Raw genomic sequence first — 22,332 nt, forward strand, 5'->3', positions numbered from 1 at the left:
TGCTTAGTTACATCCCCAGACCATTTTGGATCTCAGCTGTTTATTTTTATTTAAAGTCCTTTGCTATGGGAGAGGAAATACAGCCTCTCTTCTCGGGAAATCCTAAGGGAGTCTTAGACATGACCACAATTTGCAGGAAATGTTACTGCTTGAAGATTGAGAAATGTTTTTCCAATGCGGCAGAAGCAACTGTGCTAAGCACCAGGAAGCATTCCATGAACCAGTTTGAAAACCAATATTCTGAAATACTTAAATGATTAAATACAAAAGGACAATTTCAGATACTTTAGACCATTTTAATTTCTTTTGGTCATGAAAACAGCATTCTACTCAGAGATGATTCTCCTCTTTTCAACTGAATAAACTGTGATTTCCTCTTGAAGTTTTTATGAAACAAACCAGCATGACAAACTCTTGTATTTGCTGCTTAAGATAGAAGTGTTATTCATACAGTCAACACAGCTCTTGGGAATAATTAACTTTTTCCTCACTTTGCAGTAGCCAAACAATATTAACACTGTCACAGAGGCTATATTAAAAAAAATTCTCTATGACTTTAATACTACAGTGATGAGCACCATAGAAAAATTATAGATAGTAAAAGAGAGTGTAAAAATAGATTAGAGGCTATTTCCCACCAGATTATAAACATTTAATGCAAAACAGATGTTGTATCTGAAATCCTTGACAGTATCATTTTAAAAACAAGAACATTTCACAGAGAGGTTTTCTTTTTTGAAAAAAAATGCTAACTGCATTTATCAGTATTTCTTTATGAATAGTTTTTTATCCTTACATAATTGGTTGGGGACAACCAATTATTTTGAGAGAGAGATGCTAACACATAAATGTTCTTCGTTGATATTACTACTGAGAATTATCTGATGCCACTTTAACCGACTCTGGGGAAAAAAAAAGAAGCACATTTCTTGTGAATGATGCAAAGATACCTTTATATTCTTCTGTTAGGAACCCCACACTTTCCCTGAACATTTTTTAGTGTGATTTAAAAATGCAGACTTAAAAATCACATTTCTATAGAAATTTTGTTCCCCCACTTTAGGCCTCCAGTCCCACAACTCACTATGTGTAGCTGCCACTCTGCAACTACAGTTATATTGACTTGAATGGGGCTTTGTGCCGGCACACTGGTGTGCCTACATGCAGTGAACTGCAGAACTGGGCCAATATTAACACCTGAGACTATTGTAATGGATGGTGATAGGCTAAAATGATCTCTCTCATAGTTTATTTTGTGTATTTGACAGCCTCTTCCTTATGGTCAGTTTCGTTGCTTCCACCATGTAGTCTTCTAGGCTTTAATTCTGCTAAGAACTTAAGCATGGACTTAACCCACTTATCTTCCCTCAGACTCAAGTGCTTTACTGAATTGGGGCCTAAAAGCCTGACTTGTAGAAGTTCCAGGTAACCACACAACTCCAGCTGAAATCAACAGGGGCTGTGGATGCTCAACACTTAGTTATCCTTGGTTTGTGTGGAATCTATTGTGATTTCTCATTTTAGTTGAAAAAGCCTTTACTATTCAGATCTTCACCTTACTTTCTCATTTTAAGGGTAAATGATAATTTAGTACAGATAACTGCAAGAGGTGTGTTTATTAGTCACTATACTATTACCATAAAAAACAGCAAGAAAAAATAAAAAGACAACTCTCTGTATAAAATATATAGGGGAGCAGAAAACCCTATATTATATATATATAGGGGAGCAGAAAACCCAACTCCTCCTCCAACAGGTCAGCACACCTTGAAAATATAAGATTCCTCCCATTTTTTATCATCATTTTAGATTGTCTACTACAGCATATCAGGGTAAGAAATTTCTCCTCTTATGTGCGTAAGTCCTATTAATGGGTTCATTTGTACATATATTCACTCATTATGTACATTACACATAAATTGAGTTGCTATAACAGATTGTCTATCTGTTACTTGTAATGAGAACTAAGCAGTTTTGTGGTCAGGGAATAAGTACATATGGCTTACTAAAGGCAAGTTTTGTTTTGTTTTTTAATGAAAATTGAGAAATTGAATCAAGTATTAAAAAGATTGTTCTTGTGTTTCCTAGATATATACTGGTCAGTCAGGTCAATGTACTGGGCTGAGGGCATCATAGAGTCTCTGGGCAGCCAACTCCACCATTTCCCGAAGGGATTCATCATCTTCATTTCCTGGCTCACATTCAGCAGTCTGGAAGGAGAGATGTGTATAATCAAGGAGTCAGAATAAAAAAGCCCTGTAAATTTACCTTTTTTAAAAAAAATTGTAAGTAAAGTCAATTAGGAGAAGGCATAGTAGATAACAGTCTAAGCAGCAATAAAACATTTCCTACAGTGGGGAAGCAAATTGTAATGAAAATTATCAAGAGATTTCAGCTGCATTGCTGTCTTTTAAGCAGTTTGCCTACACATAAGATAGTTCAGCAAAAGATTTACATCAGTCTTGCTGAGAAACAACAAAACTAGATACAAGTTTGTGCTTGATTAGTCATTAATTTTGGAATTATTGAATAGTAAGTCTAGTTTTGTGAACTAGATTTGGTTCAAAATCAAGTCCTAGTCCATCAAGTGGCACCCCAAAGTTTTTAACTTAATCTGTGACCTCATCTGCACTTTACTAAATTATTTTAGGTAGAAGCTAGGAATAAATATAGAGTGCCAATCAACACCTCTGCTGTAAATAATTCAATTTTAACCCACTCATGGTCACCTGGACACTCAGAAAATAAAGTTTATTTCAAAATAAAATCCAGTGCCCTGTTTACTCATTAAAGCAATTCATTTTTTTATTGAGAGGCAAAACATCTATGTCTACTTGAAACTTGCCAATTCACCCACATAGAGAAGCCCACTGACAGTAGTAGCTCTTTGACTCATGTAACTAACAAACAAATGGCAGCAAACAAGGATTTATATTTTTGGTGCGTCTTGTGGCTCTTTTAGTCTGGAAGACACTATTTACTCCCTTCCACTCTTGTCTCCTTTCGGGACAGGCACCCCAGCCACGAGGGCAAACAAAGGCTCCACCTTAAAAGCAGATGAAAATGAGGCTTGGATGATCCCCCTTCTACAACAAAGTGTAACCTTGAGCCAAAACCCATCAGCCGAGCAACATCCCTGTGCTCCACTAAACCAAGATGCAAAAACCAAATGCTATGATTCATTGTGCACAAATCTGAACCAACCGTACTTAACATTTAGTGTGTTTTTTTAAAAAATCCCTGCTTTTAAAAATAGAACCTTTTGGCAATTATCCATTTCTTTATGGTTTCTTAGTGTCTTAGTGTTGATTAAGGTGAATCACTCAGGCACTTTTAGTTCAGGCACAAAGGAGAGACTATGGAGAGTATATAACTATACTGGCAAATCCTTCTAGTGTAGACGTAACTTATACTGGCAAAAGAGTGCTTTGGCTGGCATAGTTTATACTGGTTCAGTGCGTGAAATAAGATATACTGTCAAAAGCACTTTTTTGCCAACATAACTGTGTCAACACTAGGGCTTTTGACAGTATAGAAACGGGGAGGGAGGGAGGGAAATCACACCTCTCACCAACATTACTGTACTGGCACAAGTTTCCAGAGTACACCTGGCCTGGTAACATGCCGCTGAAGTCAGTAGTGTGTACACCAGTATAAATGATATAAAATATAATACTAAAATATATTTTGATTAAGCAGTACAAGTTTCTCTTTAGGCTTCTGGTACTTTTCTCTCTTCTACATGGTCTAAACAATCTGGGGCAGGGACCATCTTTTTGTTCTGTGTTTGTACAGCATCCAGTACAATGGGGTCCTAATCCATGTCGGGGGACCACTAGATTAGAACACTGGAGATATTAACCATTTATGTCATCACCGCATTGTTCTAATCATCAGACGTACATCATCTTCCTAAAACCAAGTTTCAATACATTTCAGCTTTACTCCTTAATCTAACTGATAAATAGATAAGATACTTCACTCTCTCTGTGGGCATTGCAGATTTTGGATTTAGTTACTCAGGATCAAGATAGGCAAATCTGATTTGCTTGGCACATTTGCCTACTAGATGATTGTTTGCCTTTATTCAGACCTGTCTAAATTTTAAGAGTCTAAAATTTCTAAATCAGTAAGTTATATCAGTTATTCTATCTCTACCATCCCTACTCTGTTTTTATAAATTTTTATTTAATTGCAATTTTACTTATAGAAAGTACAGTTGCTACAAAGGAAAATATTGAAAGTTTCTCTTTCAAAAGCAGAAGAATCGATGTTAGTTTTTTCTCTGAAAGATTTCTGAATAGGCTTAATCTGTTGTGATGCTGTGTACCAAAATATGTCCCCTAGCAAGTGATGCACAATATTCCAGGGATCATCACCATTATACATCAGACTTTAGAGCCCATGAGACAGATATTTTGTCTTATTTTGCCTATTTGCTCCTAGAGCACAATTCAAATAATATCAGTGAATTTAACTATACATACCCGTGTGTCCAATGAAATATTTGCAGTCTTTCCATCCACTGTGACACTTAGAACAAAGCCATCTTTTGCACTAACACAGTCCTCTCCAAACATGTCCCTAAAACAAAGGCCTATAATTGTAAAAACATAGCCAAATGGCAAACTAGTTTTTCTCTCTTTTTTTAAATTATCTTTGGATTCCAGACAGATTCTGTTAGCACAGTATCTGGTTTCAGTCACTGACTGGGTTAATTTAACTTTAAAATTATAGATGACAAATACTGACCTCAGTTATTATTAAAGTGGATTTTTAAACAACTTTAAGGATTTTACTGAAAAAAATCTGTTAGTAAGTCAGGGCCAAAAGTCACACTGACTTCAGCAACTGCAGCTTCCTTCCCCCCGCCCCAAGCTTCTATGTAACAGAGAGAATAAATGTCAAGGCAAGTCTACGAAAAATATAGATATTACAGGATTTCAAAATACAGTATGTTAGTAAGAAGTGATTGTGATGGATATTGCAATTCCATGCAATATCTTTGGGACCATATTGCATTAAGTTGATGTATCACTGTGGGACAAGTATTGTATGCAACTCCAGTGGGAGGGTTATCACAGCTCCTTCAGGAACCAAAACCAGTGGGGAGGGGTGGGGTTAAGGTGAATTACTCAGGTTGTAAATACCCCCCAAATCGACCCTCCCCCTGGGGAGTCTTGCATATACTGGTTCACAATGGGTTTCCCAGAGACCAACGGGCAAAGAAAGAGCTTTTCACAGAAAAAGGCTGCATTTAAAAACTGACCAAGGCATTCTTTCTGATCCAGCAAACAGACAGGACCTTCTGTCCAAAGGGGTCCCAACCCTTGCAAAAGGGTTGGAAAGACTGATGGGTGACTTCTGGTAAGATTTTAGCCTGTGTATAGGAACTTTTATTGTTTTTATGTTTTCTCTGTAATGTTTTTAGCTTAAGAATAAACATGCTAACTCAGAAAGAACTGTGTATTACTTTGTAAATGCTGGCAATACACTGTTCATAGTCCTCAGAGAGGGAGCCCAGGAGCTAGCCTTTAGGCATACTGGCTTGCTGGGATATCAGTGTCAAGCAGAGCACTGTGCAGCCTTAAACCCCAGGCAGAAGGGAGTAGGACAAGTGTCCCCCTTCCCAGACACAGGCAACAGCGGGAGACCTGCCTGGGCAGTTCTGAAATGGACCACCGATGGGGAATACAGGGGGAATGCAGTTACCCTAAAACTGTGACAGTGATGGCTTGATTTTCAGGGGTGCTGAGTACCTACAGCTCTCATTGAAGTCAATGGGAAGTACAGATTCTCAGCATCTCTAGAACAAAAAAAATCACGCCCTTGGTTCAAAAAATTTAAATGATCAGAAAAAGATATCCTGAAACAGTCTCTCAAGATATTGCAGGATTTATTACCTTTTATCCTTTGGTTTACTTAATTACTGAGCTTCACAGAAATGAAACTGATATAAATCTCTGCAGCCTTTTCTGAATTACTATACATGCAAACAACGAAATGGGCAAAATGTAGGCGAGAACTGTGTTTCTTTATAGGCCATATATTTAGTGGCCATATAAATTATGCTAAAATCACCACATTTGCATGACAAACAAATAGTGTTTCTAACTGACCAGTTTTGCTTATGAATAATATGACAAGCCAACTTACTGAAGCATGATCTCCATCCTTTTGCTAAATACATCCATATCTACTTTTTTTGAAATCTTATGCACTGCAGCTGAAAAAAGTTAAGAAGTCAGCATTAGGTTTTCATTGACATTTGCTTGTGTTGTATTTTCCTCTTGCAAATGTTTACTATTACAATATAGTTAATTTACAAGTCATAGTTGCTAAAAGTCTGCATAGTTTTCTTTATGGAAATTTATAATTGAAAACAAAAATGTTTCATGAAATACTAAGAAAAAAGTTGCATTTTAAAGGAAGAGCTTAAAGACCATATTTGAAACAAGTTCCTTCACTTCTGTTACTAAATTCACCAGGCTATTCAAACAGGAAGAGTTTTACAAGTCTAATTTTTACTTATTTCTATTTATTTTTCACAATTTATGGTGTTTGTTTAATTTTTACATTTTATTCAGTTGGGTAATGACAAGAGTTTCACTTCTGTTTATAATCTGCTTTGCTTTCTGGTTTCATAAATTCGGACAATACTTCACTCTCTTAAATGGCAAAAACTTCTTTAGCTCAGTTTAGATTGCCCTTCTAGTATCTTATTAAGCGCAACAAAACTGAAACTTTTTTTTTCCTGTGAAAACCAGGAAATACAGAGTTAACCACTAGGAATTATCTGCATGTAATCTAGCTGCATTCACTGTGTTAGGTGTAGTTACATTGAATGAGAGAGGAATTAGTTGGAACAACTTGAAATGAGTTGTGATTGTGGTCCTAAGCAATCTGTGGGACTGTGCCCTGCTGCGAGTGTATATGAGCTCCTTTCTCTCCTTGACCCCTGTGTGTGTGTGTGTGATTAAAGGAAAGAAGTGAGTGTATCTCTGGACAGATCCAGTATGTATATTTCAGCAGTGTTGCGTAGGCTGTCACTACAAGGCACAGGAGTCTTCTTGCCATGGGGATTGTCAACAGTTAAGTGGGAGATGAGTGCTGTCTGTGAGTTTAATGAAGAGTAAGTGAAAGTGTAGTGTTAGATGACATTGGTGCATAAGGTGATAGGTTTGTAAAAGGAGCTGTAGGGTTTGTAAAAGTTAGCAGATGGGATTTCCTTTCTGGGGCGTAGGCTGCAGTGGGTGTAGGAAGCTCCTGTTCAGTACAGTGCAAATGCAGAGTGCAAGTATGTTTTAAGGTTATACTGGGGCATTGCTCAAAGAGGGCAGTGTTAGGAGTGTGGGCTTTTAGTTTGTCTGTATTTCCTGGTTTTCACAAGTTTGGGTTTTGCTGAACTTGACGTTCTGGAAGACCCTGAGCTACCATGGGGCAACCTTCACTGTGCGCTGATGAAGCTTTTGAAAGTATCTTGTCTCCTCATTGGTCATTTTGGTCAGGTGCCAGCAAGGTTACCTTTAGGTTCTTAACCCTTTACAGGTGAGAGGATTTTTTCTCTGGCCAGGAGGGATTTTAAAGGGGTTTACTCTTCCCTTTATATTTATGACAAACAGAAAGAGAAATGTTGTTGGTAGGACTTAATGGTGATTTAGGCAGTTGTAATTATCATGGACATTTGCAGTTCAGAGGCTACTGGGGCCAGGAAATAATACCACCACCTAACTTTAATACAGCACTTTTCCTTGGTAGATTTTCAGAAGGGAAATATTATTATCTGCATTGTACGGATAGGGAAAGTGAGGCAAAGTGACTTGGCCAACGTAATCCCACAGGCCAATGGCAGAGCCAAAAACAGAGTCTAGGTTTTTTGAGTCCCAGTCCACTGTTGTTTCCACCAGGGTGCATGGTTGCTTTGTGATTCCTACATGTCCCTCCCCCTCCCCACTTTGTTGTAGTGGAATGGGGATAATGGTTGGTGAAATGTTGGGAGTGCGTAGTTGCTAGCACAGCTGGTGAGAGAAATCTCAGACATGGTCTATATCCCAAGTACTTGGCAGTTTTATTACATGGTGATTATAGGAACTTTAGCCATGTGAGGGAAGACTGGTGTGTGTGTGTGTGTGTGTCTCCTCTCACCCATAGTCCCCCGCAATATATAGCAAGTTCCCCACCTCCACCGTGTGTGTGTGTGTGTGTGTGTGTGTCCTCTCACCCATAATCCCCTGCAATATATAACAAGTTCCCCACCTCCACCATTTCTAGCTCACCCTCCCCTTCCTGTGTCTAGACTACGTCTAGAGGTAGATCAGCAAGAAGGTGAGCAATGCCAGTCATAGCGTGGGAAGCGTCGTCCCCATGCTGGAAAGTAGCGCCGAGGAGACAGGGAGGAGGGTCTGGGTGATCGACAATGAGATTGGGACACCAACGGACGAGATTGGGACCTGCCTCGGGATCACTGTTTCTTGTCTGGTAACTGGTGGTGCTCCCCCGCCTCCTCAGGGGCCTAACGGCGGGCTTGCCCTCTTGGGGAGCCTTAGCTTGTTCCTGCGGCACCGAAGACATCATAGGGGCAGGTGGAGACATGCTCTCTCTGCGCCTGGGCTTGGGATGATAACGGTGCAGGCAGAGTTGCGGGCCCCAAACTGCTCCCTGGAGTCAGTGGCGGACCTTTAAAGGGGCTAAGAGCTCCAGCCATGGAGGCATGCTTTTATAGCTCTGGCGAAGGCTTGCAGGCAGGCCCAGGTCCTTTGCTGGATGACCCTGGGCCTTCTTGCTTGGTGCCAGAGAGTGCTTCTTAGCCCTCATTTTCGGTACCGGTGATGGTGAACTGTGTCGGGAAGAGGCTGGTGCCGGTGGCGCACTGCGCACGGAGGCAGAGGTGCTCGGTGCAGCCTGCGTAGACGGCTCGGAAGCCAGGTGGAGGGCGGACTCCATCAGGAGAGCCCTGAGATGAATATCCCTCTCCCTTTTGGGTACAGGGCCAAAAGTTCCTGCAGATCCGGCAACGCTCCTTAATGTGTGACTCCTCCAAGCACTTAAGGCAGCTGTTATGGCAGTCACTCACAGGCATAGGCCAGCTGCAGTCCGAGTAGGGCTTAAACCTGGGAGCCTGGGGCATGCCCTGCTCTGGGGCAAAGTCCCCACTGGGACCCTAACTATTAACTAACTAACTAACATTTAAGAACTACTTAACAACTTCTTAACACTATCAATCATGTACAAGAGGCTGAAAGGCACAAAGTCCAAGGGAAGAAAACTGCTAGCTCTTGTCAAGCAAGAGAGGCACTCCGACTGACCACCCCGGGGGGTAAGAAGGAACTGAGGGGACATGGGCCAGCAGCGCCTGTTATACCCGGCATGAGCGTGGCACGCTAGAGGATGCCAGAGCCTGCCCTACGGGTACCGCTAAGACAAAAATCTCTGATGGCCGCGCCCGTGGGTGTGCGCACACCTAGAATGGAATCGATATGAACAAACACTCGAAAAAAAACCTGGCCTTGCACATCCGAAAGTTCTGCAGTCACTGCTCATCATCCCAAGCCTGCATTAGGAGACAATCCCACCAGTCAGTGCTTGTTTCTTGGGCCCAGAAGTGGCGCTTCACCATCTGCAGCTGCTTTACAAATGCCATCAACAACCTGGAATTGGTTCTTGCTATGTCCCACAGCAATCATCATCTTCCAGAAAATCATCATATTCCCGGGTGATACAGTTCTTATGGCTCTGCAATCATGCATCCTGTGCTTGCAATGCTCAGGACAATAGTGTAGAGCTGTGCAGGTTCCATGCTTCTGCCAGAGTAGGCAGACAGCAAAGACTGCATGGGTTTGTGGGATTTTTAAACAAGGCATGAAAATTATGGGATATATAGATGAAATTATGGGATGGAGACACTTGAACTCTGGGAAGTTTCCCCCTTGCTCTCAGTCACCTCTGTGTGATTTGTTTCTGCCCCACCATGCATTGCCAAAACTTCCCAAAAGACAGTGAACTGGATGGTGGTGGGTTGCACAGTGGGATACCTACCCACTGGCACACAGCATCAACACAAGGAGCTAAGTGTGCACGTGCACAAGCAATATACTAACCACGGCAGCTTTCTGCAGACATAACTTGTGTCGACCAAAGCGTGTAGTGTAGATATGGCTTACATGTGCTTGTGAATACCTAACTGGAGAACCAAACTTTTTGACTAATGAGGTTGTAATTTGAATTCCTCTAAGGGGCTAGTAGGTGGCATGCCCTCTGTTGAGGTAACTCTTAAGTGTCTGAGATCCCAGTGTGATGATTGCAACCCTACCTGTGCGAAAAAAAACACTGATAAGAAAAAAGAAAGCTCGTTTTAACCTTAACTAGACCAGTGCTGGCACCTCACTATAATAGGCTGCAAGTACAGCAGGAAATGCTTGCGGTAAAACAGAATAGCATCTATTCATTTAAAAAACAAACCAAAAACCTACACATAGGAATGTTGTAAATATTACATTCTGTACATTTCCTCCTTCCCCAAGGACCAAAATTTTGGTCCGAATTACGTGACCATGTCCAAAACTGGGGACCAGATCCTGCTCTCAGATACACACACAGCTCTCATCAATTTTCATAGATGAGCAAGAGCATATGAAGGCAGAATTTGATTTGGCCCTTAACATGAAGAAGACTGTATGTGTTCCAAGCATAAAGGTATGTATTGGCAAAGAGTATACGGTACAGACCACAGAGGATATGAGAACTTTTAGACTATTTTTGCCTATGTGCATTATTGTTATTTATCCACCTTTTAATTTCTACTGCCATCATGCTGCACAGTCTCCCTAAATGTTCATCCTCTTGGAGTGTCACACCATTCTTCATACTTTCTACTAACTGAAAACAACTTCACCAGTACATTTCAATCCATCATGCAGCCCCTGTTCCAGTTCATTAATACAGTAAAATACATGAATTAGTCATAAGACACCACCACTATTAGTCCCAGCAAAGTTGCTTTGTTACTTGAACTAGTCAGCAACTTCACATCCAGCATCTGATAAATAATTTTGTTATGACCTAGTAATGCTATTTGATTACTGATGTCAATGGGTATATATCTAAAACTCGGCAAAATACAAATATTGCATTATTAACATATGTAGATTTCTTCATATTGACAGAAAAATGCTACTCGTGATGCGGTCCACTTCTAAACAGGCCTTTCAAATGAGAGGCTAAAATAAATATTTAGATGTGGTATCGTGAATCACTTACAATGTAAAATTTTACTTTCTTTTAGCTTTGTAGGTGTGTCATAAATGTAAAGGGAAGGGTAAACCCCTTTAAAATCCCTCCTGGCCAGAGGAAAAATCCTCTCACCTGTAAAGGGTTAAGAAGCTAAAGGTAACCTCGCTGGCACCTGACCAAAATGACCAATGAGGAGACAAGATACTTTCAAAAGCTGGGAGGAGGGAGAGAAACAAAGGGTCTGTGTCTCTCTGTCGGTACGCTGCTTTGCCGAAGATAGAACAGGAATGGAGTCTTAGAACTTTTAGTAAGTAATCTAGCTAGGTATGCGTTAGATTATGATTTCTTTAAATGGCTGAGAAAAGAATTGTGCTGAATAGAATGACTATTTCTGTCTGTGTGTCTTTTTTGTAACTTAAGGCTTTGCCTAGAGGGATTCTCTATGTTTTGAATCTAATTACCCCGTAAGGTACCTACCATCCTGATTTTACAGGGGTGATTCCTTTACTCCTATTTACTTCTATTTCTATTAAAAGTCTTCTTGTAAGAAAACTGAATGTTTTTTCATTGTTCTCAGATCCAAGGGTTTGGGTCTGTGGTCACCTATGCAAATTGGTGAGGATTTTTACCAAACCTTTCCCAGGAAGTGGGGTGCAAGGGTTGGGAGGATTTTGTGGGGAAAGACGTGTCCAAACTACGTTTCCCAGTAAACCCAGTTAGAGTTTGGTGGTGGCAGTGGTTATTCCAAGGACAAAAGATAAAATTAATTTGTACCTTGGGGAAGTTTTAACCTAAGCTGATAAAAGTAAGCTTAGGAGGTTTTCATGCAGGTCCCTACATCTGTACCCTAGAGTTCAGAGTGGGGGAGGAACCTTGACAACGTGTAAACCACTTCATCTGTTCTGTAATAATATGGCTGTAATTTTTCCATACATTAACGCACAAGTTGCCATTTACATATAAAAGAATCCAATTAACCAACAATACAAATCAAATCAGTTTTGTTTTTAAACAGCAAGTCTGTTTGCCCATTAATAAGCATTTTGCTTCATAATGAAAATAAATTTATCATAATGTAAAAAGTCTGCTAAGAGTCTCAACAGCAGAGATGCTAAGGAGTATGCTACAATTAAATATACACAAATTAAATTTAATACCTTTCTGTATTTTGGGATTTGACTGAACTTCCAGGATCACTGTTGTTACAGTGTCTGCATACATATCATTAGCAGGATTTGCCACCCACTGAAAAAAAAATTAATAATAATACTCTGGCAACAGCATAATCTGGACCAAATGAATAATAGAACATAAAAATGTCATAACAGCCATGAAATTCTCTTGACTCTATACTCTGATTTGCGCTGAAGAGACTAACTTCAATAGCTTTGGATACATTTTGCACTATATTAATTTTAAAACAAATATGACTTTGTGAATTGAAAATGGAGTCACCTAGAAGTTCTCCATTCCCCACCATGACACATTCTCAGATTCCAGAGGCTTCTTCTCCTTTGTTTTTCATTCTCTTTGGACACTCTAGAGGGATTACTATCAAACGATCTGAGACGCTTCTTCAGCAAATGAACATAGTCTTGGCATTATTTTCAACTACTGTTTGCCAGGGAGAAAATGGCACAGGGCCTGAAATTTGGACCACTACAGAATTGCTCTATTACTTTTAAAGCATTTCTACAGTGCCAGTTAATGACTAGCACTGATAGGCAATTGCCTCCTCAGAAAGGTGTTAGTAAAGTTTCTCTCTAATACTAAAAAAGAAAAGGAGTACTAGTGGCACCTTAGAAAATAGAGTCCACTGAATGCATCCGATGAAGTGAGCTGTAGTTTACAAAAGCTTATGCTCAAATAAATTGGTTAGTCTCTAAGGTGCCACTAGTACTCCTTTTCTTTTTGCGAATACAGACTAACACGGCTGCTACTCTGAAACATCTCTAATACTAGTGGCATGAACAGTGATGCTTACACATCAAACCTCCTGGGGTATCTAACTGCAGTGAAGAAGTAAAATAAACATTTTAAAAGGTTAAATAAAATGACACATATCAGAGTAAGATGACCACTCAAGGAAACTTTACCAGTGACCTTACACCTTTAACTCGATACTCAGCATAAATAACTTAATGATCTCTCATTTAACTCAGCGCAAAAGCCACTGTCCATTACATTGGTTTCTACAAAACAAGGAATGGAATATTTCTCTCTCCCCATTTTCACACTTACCTCAAGTACCACCATGCCAGGTTCCTGGATCACAGTAATATTTTTGAAAACCTTCAAGGCTGGCTTTTGCTGGATTTCAATTTCCTCTACATCACCTACAATGTAGCAAAAATTGGTTAATGAGAGCAAATTACATAGCAAAAAAAAATATTATAAAACAGAATACCTATATTGGCACAGGAAAATATATCTGGTTTAAACAAACACTGAAGGATTGAAAACCCTTTTATTTCAGTGGGGTTCTCTGTTTTAGAGTGTGTGGGCCATATATATGCAATCCATTTCTTTCCCCTCGAACATATACTCCTCCACATACTCAGTGACACTTTTTTGGCTTTTTAGTGTGTAACACTGGCCATATTAGCTGTTCTATTTGATATGTTTTAATAGTGCAGTGCATTAACTAAAGCACATCAGTAGAAAAAAGCAGCTTAGGGCTAAATTCACAAAGAAAGTAGGTATGGTGATGCCACCTCCCTCATAACTGGTTCAAAGTCCCTCCTTCACCTGAAGAGGAGAAGAGATTTGAACTCTGATCTCCCACCTTTCAGGTGTGTGCCCTATCCACTGGGCTACAGGATATTCTGATGTGGAGCTACCTCTCCCAGCACTCAAAAAAACCCCACCTCCACGAGGGGTGTAGCTATTACTAGGGAGGGAGCACTAGGGAGGGAGCACTATTACTTGTCTTATCCTCTAGGTCTGAACTAACTGATTGGTCAATAATTTCTTCCAGTATTTTTCCACGTATCAAAGCTAGGCTGACTGGTCTGTGATTCTCTGGGTCTTCCTTTTTCAATATAGCTACTGTTTTCTCCAGTCCTCTGAGACTTCATCCATCCTCCATGAGTTTTCAAAGAAAATCACTAATGGTTCAGAGATTGGGCTGGCTAGTTCTTCACTATTGGATGAATTTCATCAAGCCTTGCCAACCTGAATACATCTAACTTGTCTGAGTATTCTATAACCTGTTCTTTTCCTATTCTGGCCTGAGGCACTTCTCCCTTGTTATTAATATTAATTGTGTTAAGTATCTGGTCACAATTAACCTTGTTAGTGAAGACTGCTAGAAAGATGCTAGATTTCACAAATACCAAGTCTTATAACCTGTGTAGAAAACAACACGTATGAATATTTTCTTGTGTAAAAAGTAATGTATGGAATTGTAAAGTAGCCAAGCAAATAGTAAAGTGGCCTCAGAATTCAATGAATGTAAATCATGCAGTGAGATACAACAAACAAAGGTTGAGATTGTCAAAGAAGTCTAGGAGATTTAGACACATCTTCCATGATTTTAACCCAAATATTTACAATTAAATGAACAACCTGCTTCTATCTTTGTCTTCTATAAAAAAAATTAGACTTGAAGGTTGACTGATTCTTTTTCAAGAGGAAACTAAGTAAATGGTGAAGTATACGACTATCATTTTTACCCTATCCCAGTGGATGAACAATACATTTACTAAGATACCCAGGAAGAAAATAATTTGATTTTCTTTGCTCTTGTTTTATACCCATTTCTTATTCTGGAGTAAGTGTCTCAGCAAACAGTGTCCAAAAGCAGGACTTCAAATTCGCTCACTATTTCACTGACAATTTGGGAAGGTGTGCTTCCAATCACTTCTTTCCCAAATACTTATGAACCCCCGGATCAAATTCCTTAAGCTTTTAGATATATGTTGCCTACAAAGTTAAAGAAAAAAAGCACTAGAAATACAGACACACACATCAGAAGGAGGCTCCATACAGTAGGATGGTGGGTCAGTGCTTGTCTGAAGCCGGGAGAGGGAGAGTTGTGGCAACTGGGAGGCAGGGCAAGGTTGCCACCAGTTTCAGGCAGGTTTGTACTCAACATGGCTCAGTTGTGGCTCTGCTGCCGTTACCTGTGCCACTGTGGTTACATTACTATTTATACTCACTGCACACTAGTAGGGGATATCACACTACTGGGTTGCAGTGTAGAGACAGCCTCGGAGACAACTTCTAGCAGCGAGAGGAGAATACTTCAGTCAGCATGTCTAAGCCTCTGCTAAAACTACTAACGGGATGATAATTGTGGTGGCACTTTTTGTGATAGAGACATTTAACTACTAGAAAACAACTGAAGACCAGAATAATTTTAACACAGGTAATTGAATACCAGTAGGATATTTTTCAGTTACTGAAATATGGGATTTTGGGAATCCCATATTTTCTCATGCTCATTGTTTTACATTATATATACACAGGAGAATCCCACAAAGATCCCCCACTTGTGCTCCTATGGTAGCTCTGGCAAGGCCAGTGAGAATCTAATGAAACTTGTGAAAATTTGCAACAAATTATTAATAGCTTAGTTAGTAAAAGGGCAACAGAATTTACCACTCAGATTTCCCGAAGGAATAGCATTAAAACAAAACAAAAACCTTTAAAGAAATGACAACAGATCTTGAACATCTCTTTTCAAATACACACACCTGTCAGTTTCTGTAGCTGGTAATAAAGCAGATTGAAAGGGCCAGAATACGGAATGGCTTGTGTCTGTGTTACAGTGCTCATAGCCAAATCAGTGTAATCTGAAGGAATTAAAAAAAGAAAAGGAAGTTAGTTCTTTTAAAGTTACTTTCTAAAAAAATAGATTTTTCAGTGCTGAGGAATGGTGGCTATTGTTGATTCCAAAAGTTTTCATACAGTTGGCAGAAAACAGAAAAACAAAACAAAAAACCCAGTTGCAGCTTACAAGAAGATTGGGTCTGTGATTAAGGCATGGGCAAGGCCCTGTATTTTATGTGGCACATTAGATGTAAATTATTCAGCAGGGACCCACTGTCTCCCACAAGTCCCCTTGTCTCACTGTCCCATTCAAGAAACATATTGTTCCTTGTATTATTTATTTTGAGAATAAATGTAATTCAAATCATGCTCCCTGCACATTTTAAGTTTTCAATTTGCTGCAGATTTTTGTTCTGAAAACTAATAAATGCATTCTAGAAGCTGTCATGGGAAAGCTTGCTTCAACAACTGGCCAGGGCCCACCCCCCACATCTATGGTATTTTTGGCACCCATACAGGAATGGGAGGAGGTTTTGGTTTTTGATACCAGGGAGGGAATGCATTTTTTTCTCTCCCCCTTTTTGGGCCGGGACAGAGGAAGGGTTTCAATTCCTTGTTTCTTACCCCAGCAACCAACGTTAGGTATTAGTTGCCCAACTGCCCCGCCTTAATATCTGCCTTCAAATCCAACAATGACAAGTAAGCATATTAGTTGGATGTTTCCGATAACGCGATCAGCTGTGAAATTGTTGAAGGTGACAGACTTCACCCACTGAACAGAGCAGTTAGCTTCCTAGGTCTCAACCTTGTTTCAGACTTTCTGCAAATTCAGGTTTGAGAAGCTGTTCTGAAAGCTATTTATGCACCATTCCTTGCATCGTACCAAGCCCAAACTTCACAACATTGTCTAGTTATACACAATGAAAACACAGATGTGTGGCTTACCAAGTGATGCATAGGTTAAGGCCTTACAAAAAATAAATAAATGCTTGTCTTCAATACATAGAGTCAGTCCAAGAGTAAAGGCAGGGGTGGCCAGCCTGTGGCTCCGGAGCCACGTGCGGCTCGTCAGAAGTTAACATGCGGCTCCTTGTGCAGGCACCGACTCCGGGGCTGGAGCTACAGGCGCCAACTTTCCAACGTGCCGGGGGGTGCTCCCTGCTCCACCCCTGGCTCTGCCACAGGCCCTGCCCCCACTCACCCCTCCCTGCTCCCTCCTCTGAGCCTGCAGTGCCCTTGCTCCTCCCCCTTTCCCCCCAGAGCCTCCTGCACGCCACGAAACAGCTGATCGCGATGTGTGGGGAGGGAGGGAGAGGCCTGATTGGCAGGTCTGCCGGTGGGTGGGAGGCGCTGGGAGCGGGGTGGGGGCGAGCTGATGAGGGGCTGCTGACGTATTACTGTGGCTCCTTGGCAATGTATATTGGTAAATTCTGGCTCCTTCTCAGGCTCAGGTTGGCCACCCCTGGCTTAAGGTTACCATCTGCCATTGCAGCAGGGTGGCAGAAAGCTTGCAAATGTGTGTTCTTTACGCATAAGCCTTCTCTATCAGTTTGAATTGTCTCTGACAGGTACTTCATATTACAAACATTCCTGTACTGCTGTAATTAACCCGTATCAAGCAACTTTTCCCCACATTAAGCCTAAATAAAACTTTAAAAATCTATGTCAGCCAAGTACTGATCATACAGAAATTGTAGAAACATAATGCATCAAATATAAGGTCCTCTATATCTTTTGCCTTTAAACCAGGAAACTCAGAATAGTTACTGAGCACATGACAGTATGTCATCTTGACTTACTTGACAGGTCACATGGAGAAAGGATGTGATAGTTAAAGTTTCTTTTAACCAGGATCCCTGAAACGCGCTGTCCTTGCTCTGGCTTCTTATCTGCTAAAAACCCCATCACCTGTTGAAAAGAGAAAAATCAAAATTGTTACAGGGAAAGCTGAAGCTGTGGAGGATGGAGGTTAACTCTGCAGATTTGAAATGGCCATTTCCAGCACAAATCCAGGTTTTCTCACCCTCCGCCACCCCCCCCCAACTCACTCTTCTGCTAGTAATAGGCTATTGGTATATGGTATATGTTATATGGTAATGGGCTATTACCAGCAGGAGAGTGAGCTTGGGGGGGGGGGGGGGCAGAGGGTGAGAAAACCTGGATTTGTGCTGGAAATGGCCCAACTTGATTATCATACACATTGTAAGGAGAGTGATCACTTTAGATACGCTATTACCAGCAGGAGAGTGGGATGGGAGGAGGTATTGTTTTATTGTCTCTGTGTATATAATGTCTTCTGCAGTTTCCACAGTATGCATCCGATGAAGTGAGCTGTAGCTCACGAAAGCTTATGCTCAAATAAATTGGTTAGTCTCTAAGGTGCCACAAGTACTCCTTTTCTTGATCCCATACAGAATCAGAGCTACAAACTTTCTAGTTTCTCAGCCAAAGCAAGTGACATCATAAGTACTATCAACACATTTTTCATCTCCTCCGTTTATGGTGTTTGGTGTCACTAACCGGCAGAACAACAAGGAAGCCTGTGGATCAGATTTCTCAGGATCTGACTATGGTATTTTTATTACAATTCAACACCAATTACATCTTAAACAGCAGCCATATATACTTTTCCACTTCTGAATTCTTACAAAACAAGCTTCTTACTTTTAGCATAACCCTTGCAGGTAACTATTATGTCCTTCAAGAACTGCACAATGTATATTATGATGCAAGTTTTAGGACTGCACCTGCTAGAAAGGGATGCTTGGAATTCATAGATACAGAAGTCCAGAGATTACCTTCACTATTATAGATTCTCTGTACAAACTAAGGTACATTATATGTCATTACCTTCATTTTCTTTCTATATTTTCCTAATTTAGATTGCAAGCTCTTCAAAGACAAGGATCTCGCCTTTCAAAAAAAAACATCTCTAAAGTGCTGTGTGAGTGCAGAGGTTCTGTATAAATACCCACTACCAAAAAATAATAATATACCTAGAACGATACAGATAATCTTTAAGTAGACATACGCTATGGGGATTATTTCCAGATGAGCATGCATACAAAGAATGTAAGTATACATATTGAGTATACGCTATATACTCCACCCACCTCTGAGTCTACAAATACTTGGTCAACCAGGCTGGAAGAGGTCAATTAGGGCTTGATCCTGCCCCATGGAAGTCTATGTGATTTTTGTCATTGATTTTGTTGGGAGTAGTATCAGATGCTTAATGAATATCATTTACTCATTTTTCAAAAACTCATTCTTTAAATCTTGATGTAACATTTAAAAAAAATTAAAGGCTATATTCAGCAGAGAGAAAGTTGATTATATGACAATTTCGGACAAACTATCAGAACAGTGTCTAGAACAGATTTTTTGGGGGGAATAAATGAAAAATGCCGATTGATGAATACATTTTTCTATATGTACCACTGTAAGGTCACTTGTGCACAGTTGCTCTCAGCTAGTCCAACATTCACAGCTTTTATTGCAAGATTTAACATTGCATCAAATCAAGTTGTCTTTGTCATAACTCCCTTCATTCTGCAAGAGAGAGTCTAGAACACTGGAGACTCATTAACTGTCAAGAATACCTACTATATCCAAATTTAAATCTTTGTTTTTAAAGAAAGATCTTTAGGTAAAATATATTATCTTTGGATTCCCTTTGTAGTTTCACTATCATGTTCCAAAAAGCAGAAAAAGTATCTGCTGGATAATCCCATTTTTATATTACACACACACAGTCTTTTTGAGGTGTGTGGGACTTACTAATGGTTTCCTAAATTGCAAATGAAATCTGTTACATCATTCCATAAACGTCAGTGACCTGACACTACAGAGATTAGTGTACTATTTCTTTGTTAAGAAATTATCTAGGGCTGCTGTCCTGGAACAAGTTCTATATAGAACGAGATCAAGAGACTGAAAGCATTGGCAGACTTGTCTGTATCAGCACAGACCTTGGCAGACTGAAAAAAAATAGTGTTTACACTATGTCCCTCTCATAGTATACTGAAGTTGTCCAGAAGCACAATCTGAAATTGATTAAAAGCAGGCATATTCTTGAAGGAAAAACATAACCCTCATCAAAGAGGAAAATGCTGTACTATGGTTAAGAAAACATGAATGATACACCTTGGCAAGTTTTTCTCCTCTGAAGTTTAATGTCACAGCCTCAGTATTCCTAGGATTGTGCACTTCGATGTGAACTTCATCGTTATCCTCATATTCTCGTATTAATGCTGCTTTCAATCTGGCCATTTCATTCTGCTCACCATGCACTAAAATCTACAAGAAAGAGACAGTTTCACACTTAACACAGGGTATGTCCTCAAAACAGAGGTGCACTTTATTAAATAAATCACCCAAGACAGTTGCTGCTTTCCTGTGCATCATGTTTAAAATATATATAATTGTCTTGGGCCACCAATATAGGCAACGTCAACTGTACTACACTGTGGTCAGTTCCACACTTGCCTGTGTAATCTATCCATTATAGTTTGCATTATAAAAGTGCTCAGATACCATGAGGAGTGTAGGTACAAAAATCTACATAGATTTTCACTTATTTTAATACATGGACTAACTGCTAGTATTTTGTTATGAAAAAGGAATTTATAAAGTTCTTAAGTTTAACTAAAAAAGTCACAGTTAGCCATATGTTTTTATACATTTGCATGCAACTGACATGTATGCATATATATTTGTGAACTGCTCATGTATTTAAACTTAAAACTTCATGAACATTAATAAGTTTATAAATATCTCTGCCAAGGTCAGCTTCCTTTTCCTCTGCTTCTCCCTTTCTCGAAAGGAGCTGCTGGCACAGATATTCCTTTTCTTCCTATTTTAGGTTCCACATTCTACTTCTCACTTTCAAAGCAACCTATAACTCTGTCTCTGCTCTCATCTCCTCCTGCTCAAGCTTCTCCTCGACTGCTCCCCTTGTCTTCATTGGCATCTCTACACCTCCTTCCGCATTGCCCTGGTCACTTGGAACAAACTCCACTGCAAATAATTTTTATTAAATAACCTCCTCCTTATTCTTCCAAAATACCTGGAAACCCACCTATCCCATGATTCACTTGGAAACAGTAACCATATGCCACATTGTATTTGTTCTGTAGTATATCTTATAAGTACCCACATACATAGAACTTTACTGCCGCAACAGGGTACAGAGTAATCTCATCATAGGGAAGTCACCACAACACATCCACAGCAGTGCTGCAAATCAACCAGGTATTTAAATTTTGCTGGTGTAGCATGGTGAGGATTATTCTGCCTATCTTTGAAGCAGCAAGGACTGGGCACTGCCAGTGGCACTATACTGGATTGGATAAACCAATGACACAACCTATATTCCTAAGAAATAATTAACATGCATACTAACCACATGTGGAGGTTTCAGTGCCCTGATAAACTCGCTGGTTTGTTGGTAATCCGTGTGAGCAGAGAAAGAAATGTAGTCTACAGACATCTTCAGTGGGAGCTTCTGCCCTGACATAGTTGTGATCTCTTCAGGTTCAGACATTATGTGCTGTCACAGAAGAAAAGTACGTCTTTCAATAAACAAGGTATTTGAAAAATCTTCTGCAATATATCCAGTTTTTCACTTTTCAGAACCAGAAAAATAACTATCTGCAGTTGGTTTAAGTGATAAATATTTGAACAAATATACATTATAAAAATTACAAACACCTGGGATCAGTCATAAAAAAATTAAACACATACTTGCATCCTGTCCCTTGCACCGAACACTTAGGACTTAACTCGGCCCTAATACATATGACCATAACTCTCACTGAAATCAATATAAAGGTGTGTGTATCTATCTCTGATTGCAGAATTGGATTCTGCGGTCCTTTCTTGATTGCAGAAATTTAGATAGTGTTCTACTATCTGCAACTTCCCAACTTCAAAGCAAGTGAAAGTGCTACATATCTCAGTCTGATCTCTGATGTAAGTGGGAGTTCAGTCATTGATTCCAGTGAGATCAGGATAAGGGCAAAAAAATTGAAAGACCACGTGGGAGGAGTGAGGGGGAGAAGAGAAGTATGTTAATCACACTTTCTTGGGACAAGCTACCTGCTAATTTTTTAATAGTATATAGAAAGATTTTTTCATTTAAGAATAGACTGTTACTGCAAATTGTCATCTGCAATTTTACTGGACATTTCATTTGTTTTTGCACGGTACAATTGGCTTTGGTTGTATTCAGTCATCCATACATGACAACAACCTTATTGTTTAACAACTTCAAATAAATCATCCAACCAGAGATTGCTCCTTTTAACGTAACATGTAAACTAAATATGG

At 39.8% G+C, this 22,332-nt stretch overlaps 1 protein-coding gene across 1 annotated transcript in view; it reads right to left on the reverse strand.

Moving 5' to 3' along the window:
- Positions 1 to 2,002: 2,002 nt before the first annotated feature.
- CPSF3 (cleavage and polyadenylation specific factor 3) overlaps positions 2,003 to 22,332 on the reverse strand; it is a 54,504-nt gene continuing 34,174 nt past the window's right edge. Inside the window, exons 10-18 of the mRNA XM_084623131.1 lie at positions 21,407 to 21,553; positions 20,149 to 20,301; positions 17,802 to 17,910; positions 15,927 to 16,025; positions 13,471 to 13,565; positions 12,387 to 12,474; positions 6,157 to 6,226; positions 4,488 to 4,584; positions 2,003 to 2,210 (exon numbers count right to left, since the gene is read on the reverse strand). Of these exons, the coding sequence (XP_084479257.1) occupies positions 2,109 to 2,210; positions 4,488 to 4,584; positions 6,157 to 6,226; positions 12,387 to 12,474; positions 13,471 to 13,565; positions 15,927 to 16,025; positions 17,802 to 17,910; positions 20,149 to 20,301; positions 21,407 to 21,553 (960 nt within the window). The 3' untranslated portion in view covers positions 2,003 to 2,108. The remainder of the gene's footprint in view (positions 2,211 to 4,487; positions 4,585 to 6,156; positions 6,227 to 12,386; positions 12,475 to 13,470; positions 13,566 to 15,926; positions 16,026 to 17,801; positions 17,911 to 20,148; positions 20,302 to 21,406; positions 21,554 to 22,332) is intronic.

The sequence above is a fragment of the Lepidochelys olivacea genome (genome assembly GCF_965140295.1).
Source record: "Lepidochelys olivacea isolate rLepOli2 genome assembly, chromosome: 3".
Lineage (NCBI taxonomy): Eukaryota > Metazoa > Chordata > Testudines > Cheloniidae > Lepidochelys > Lepidochelys olivacea.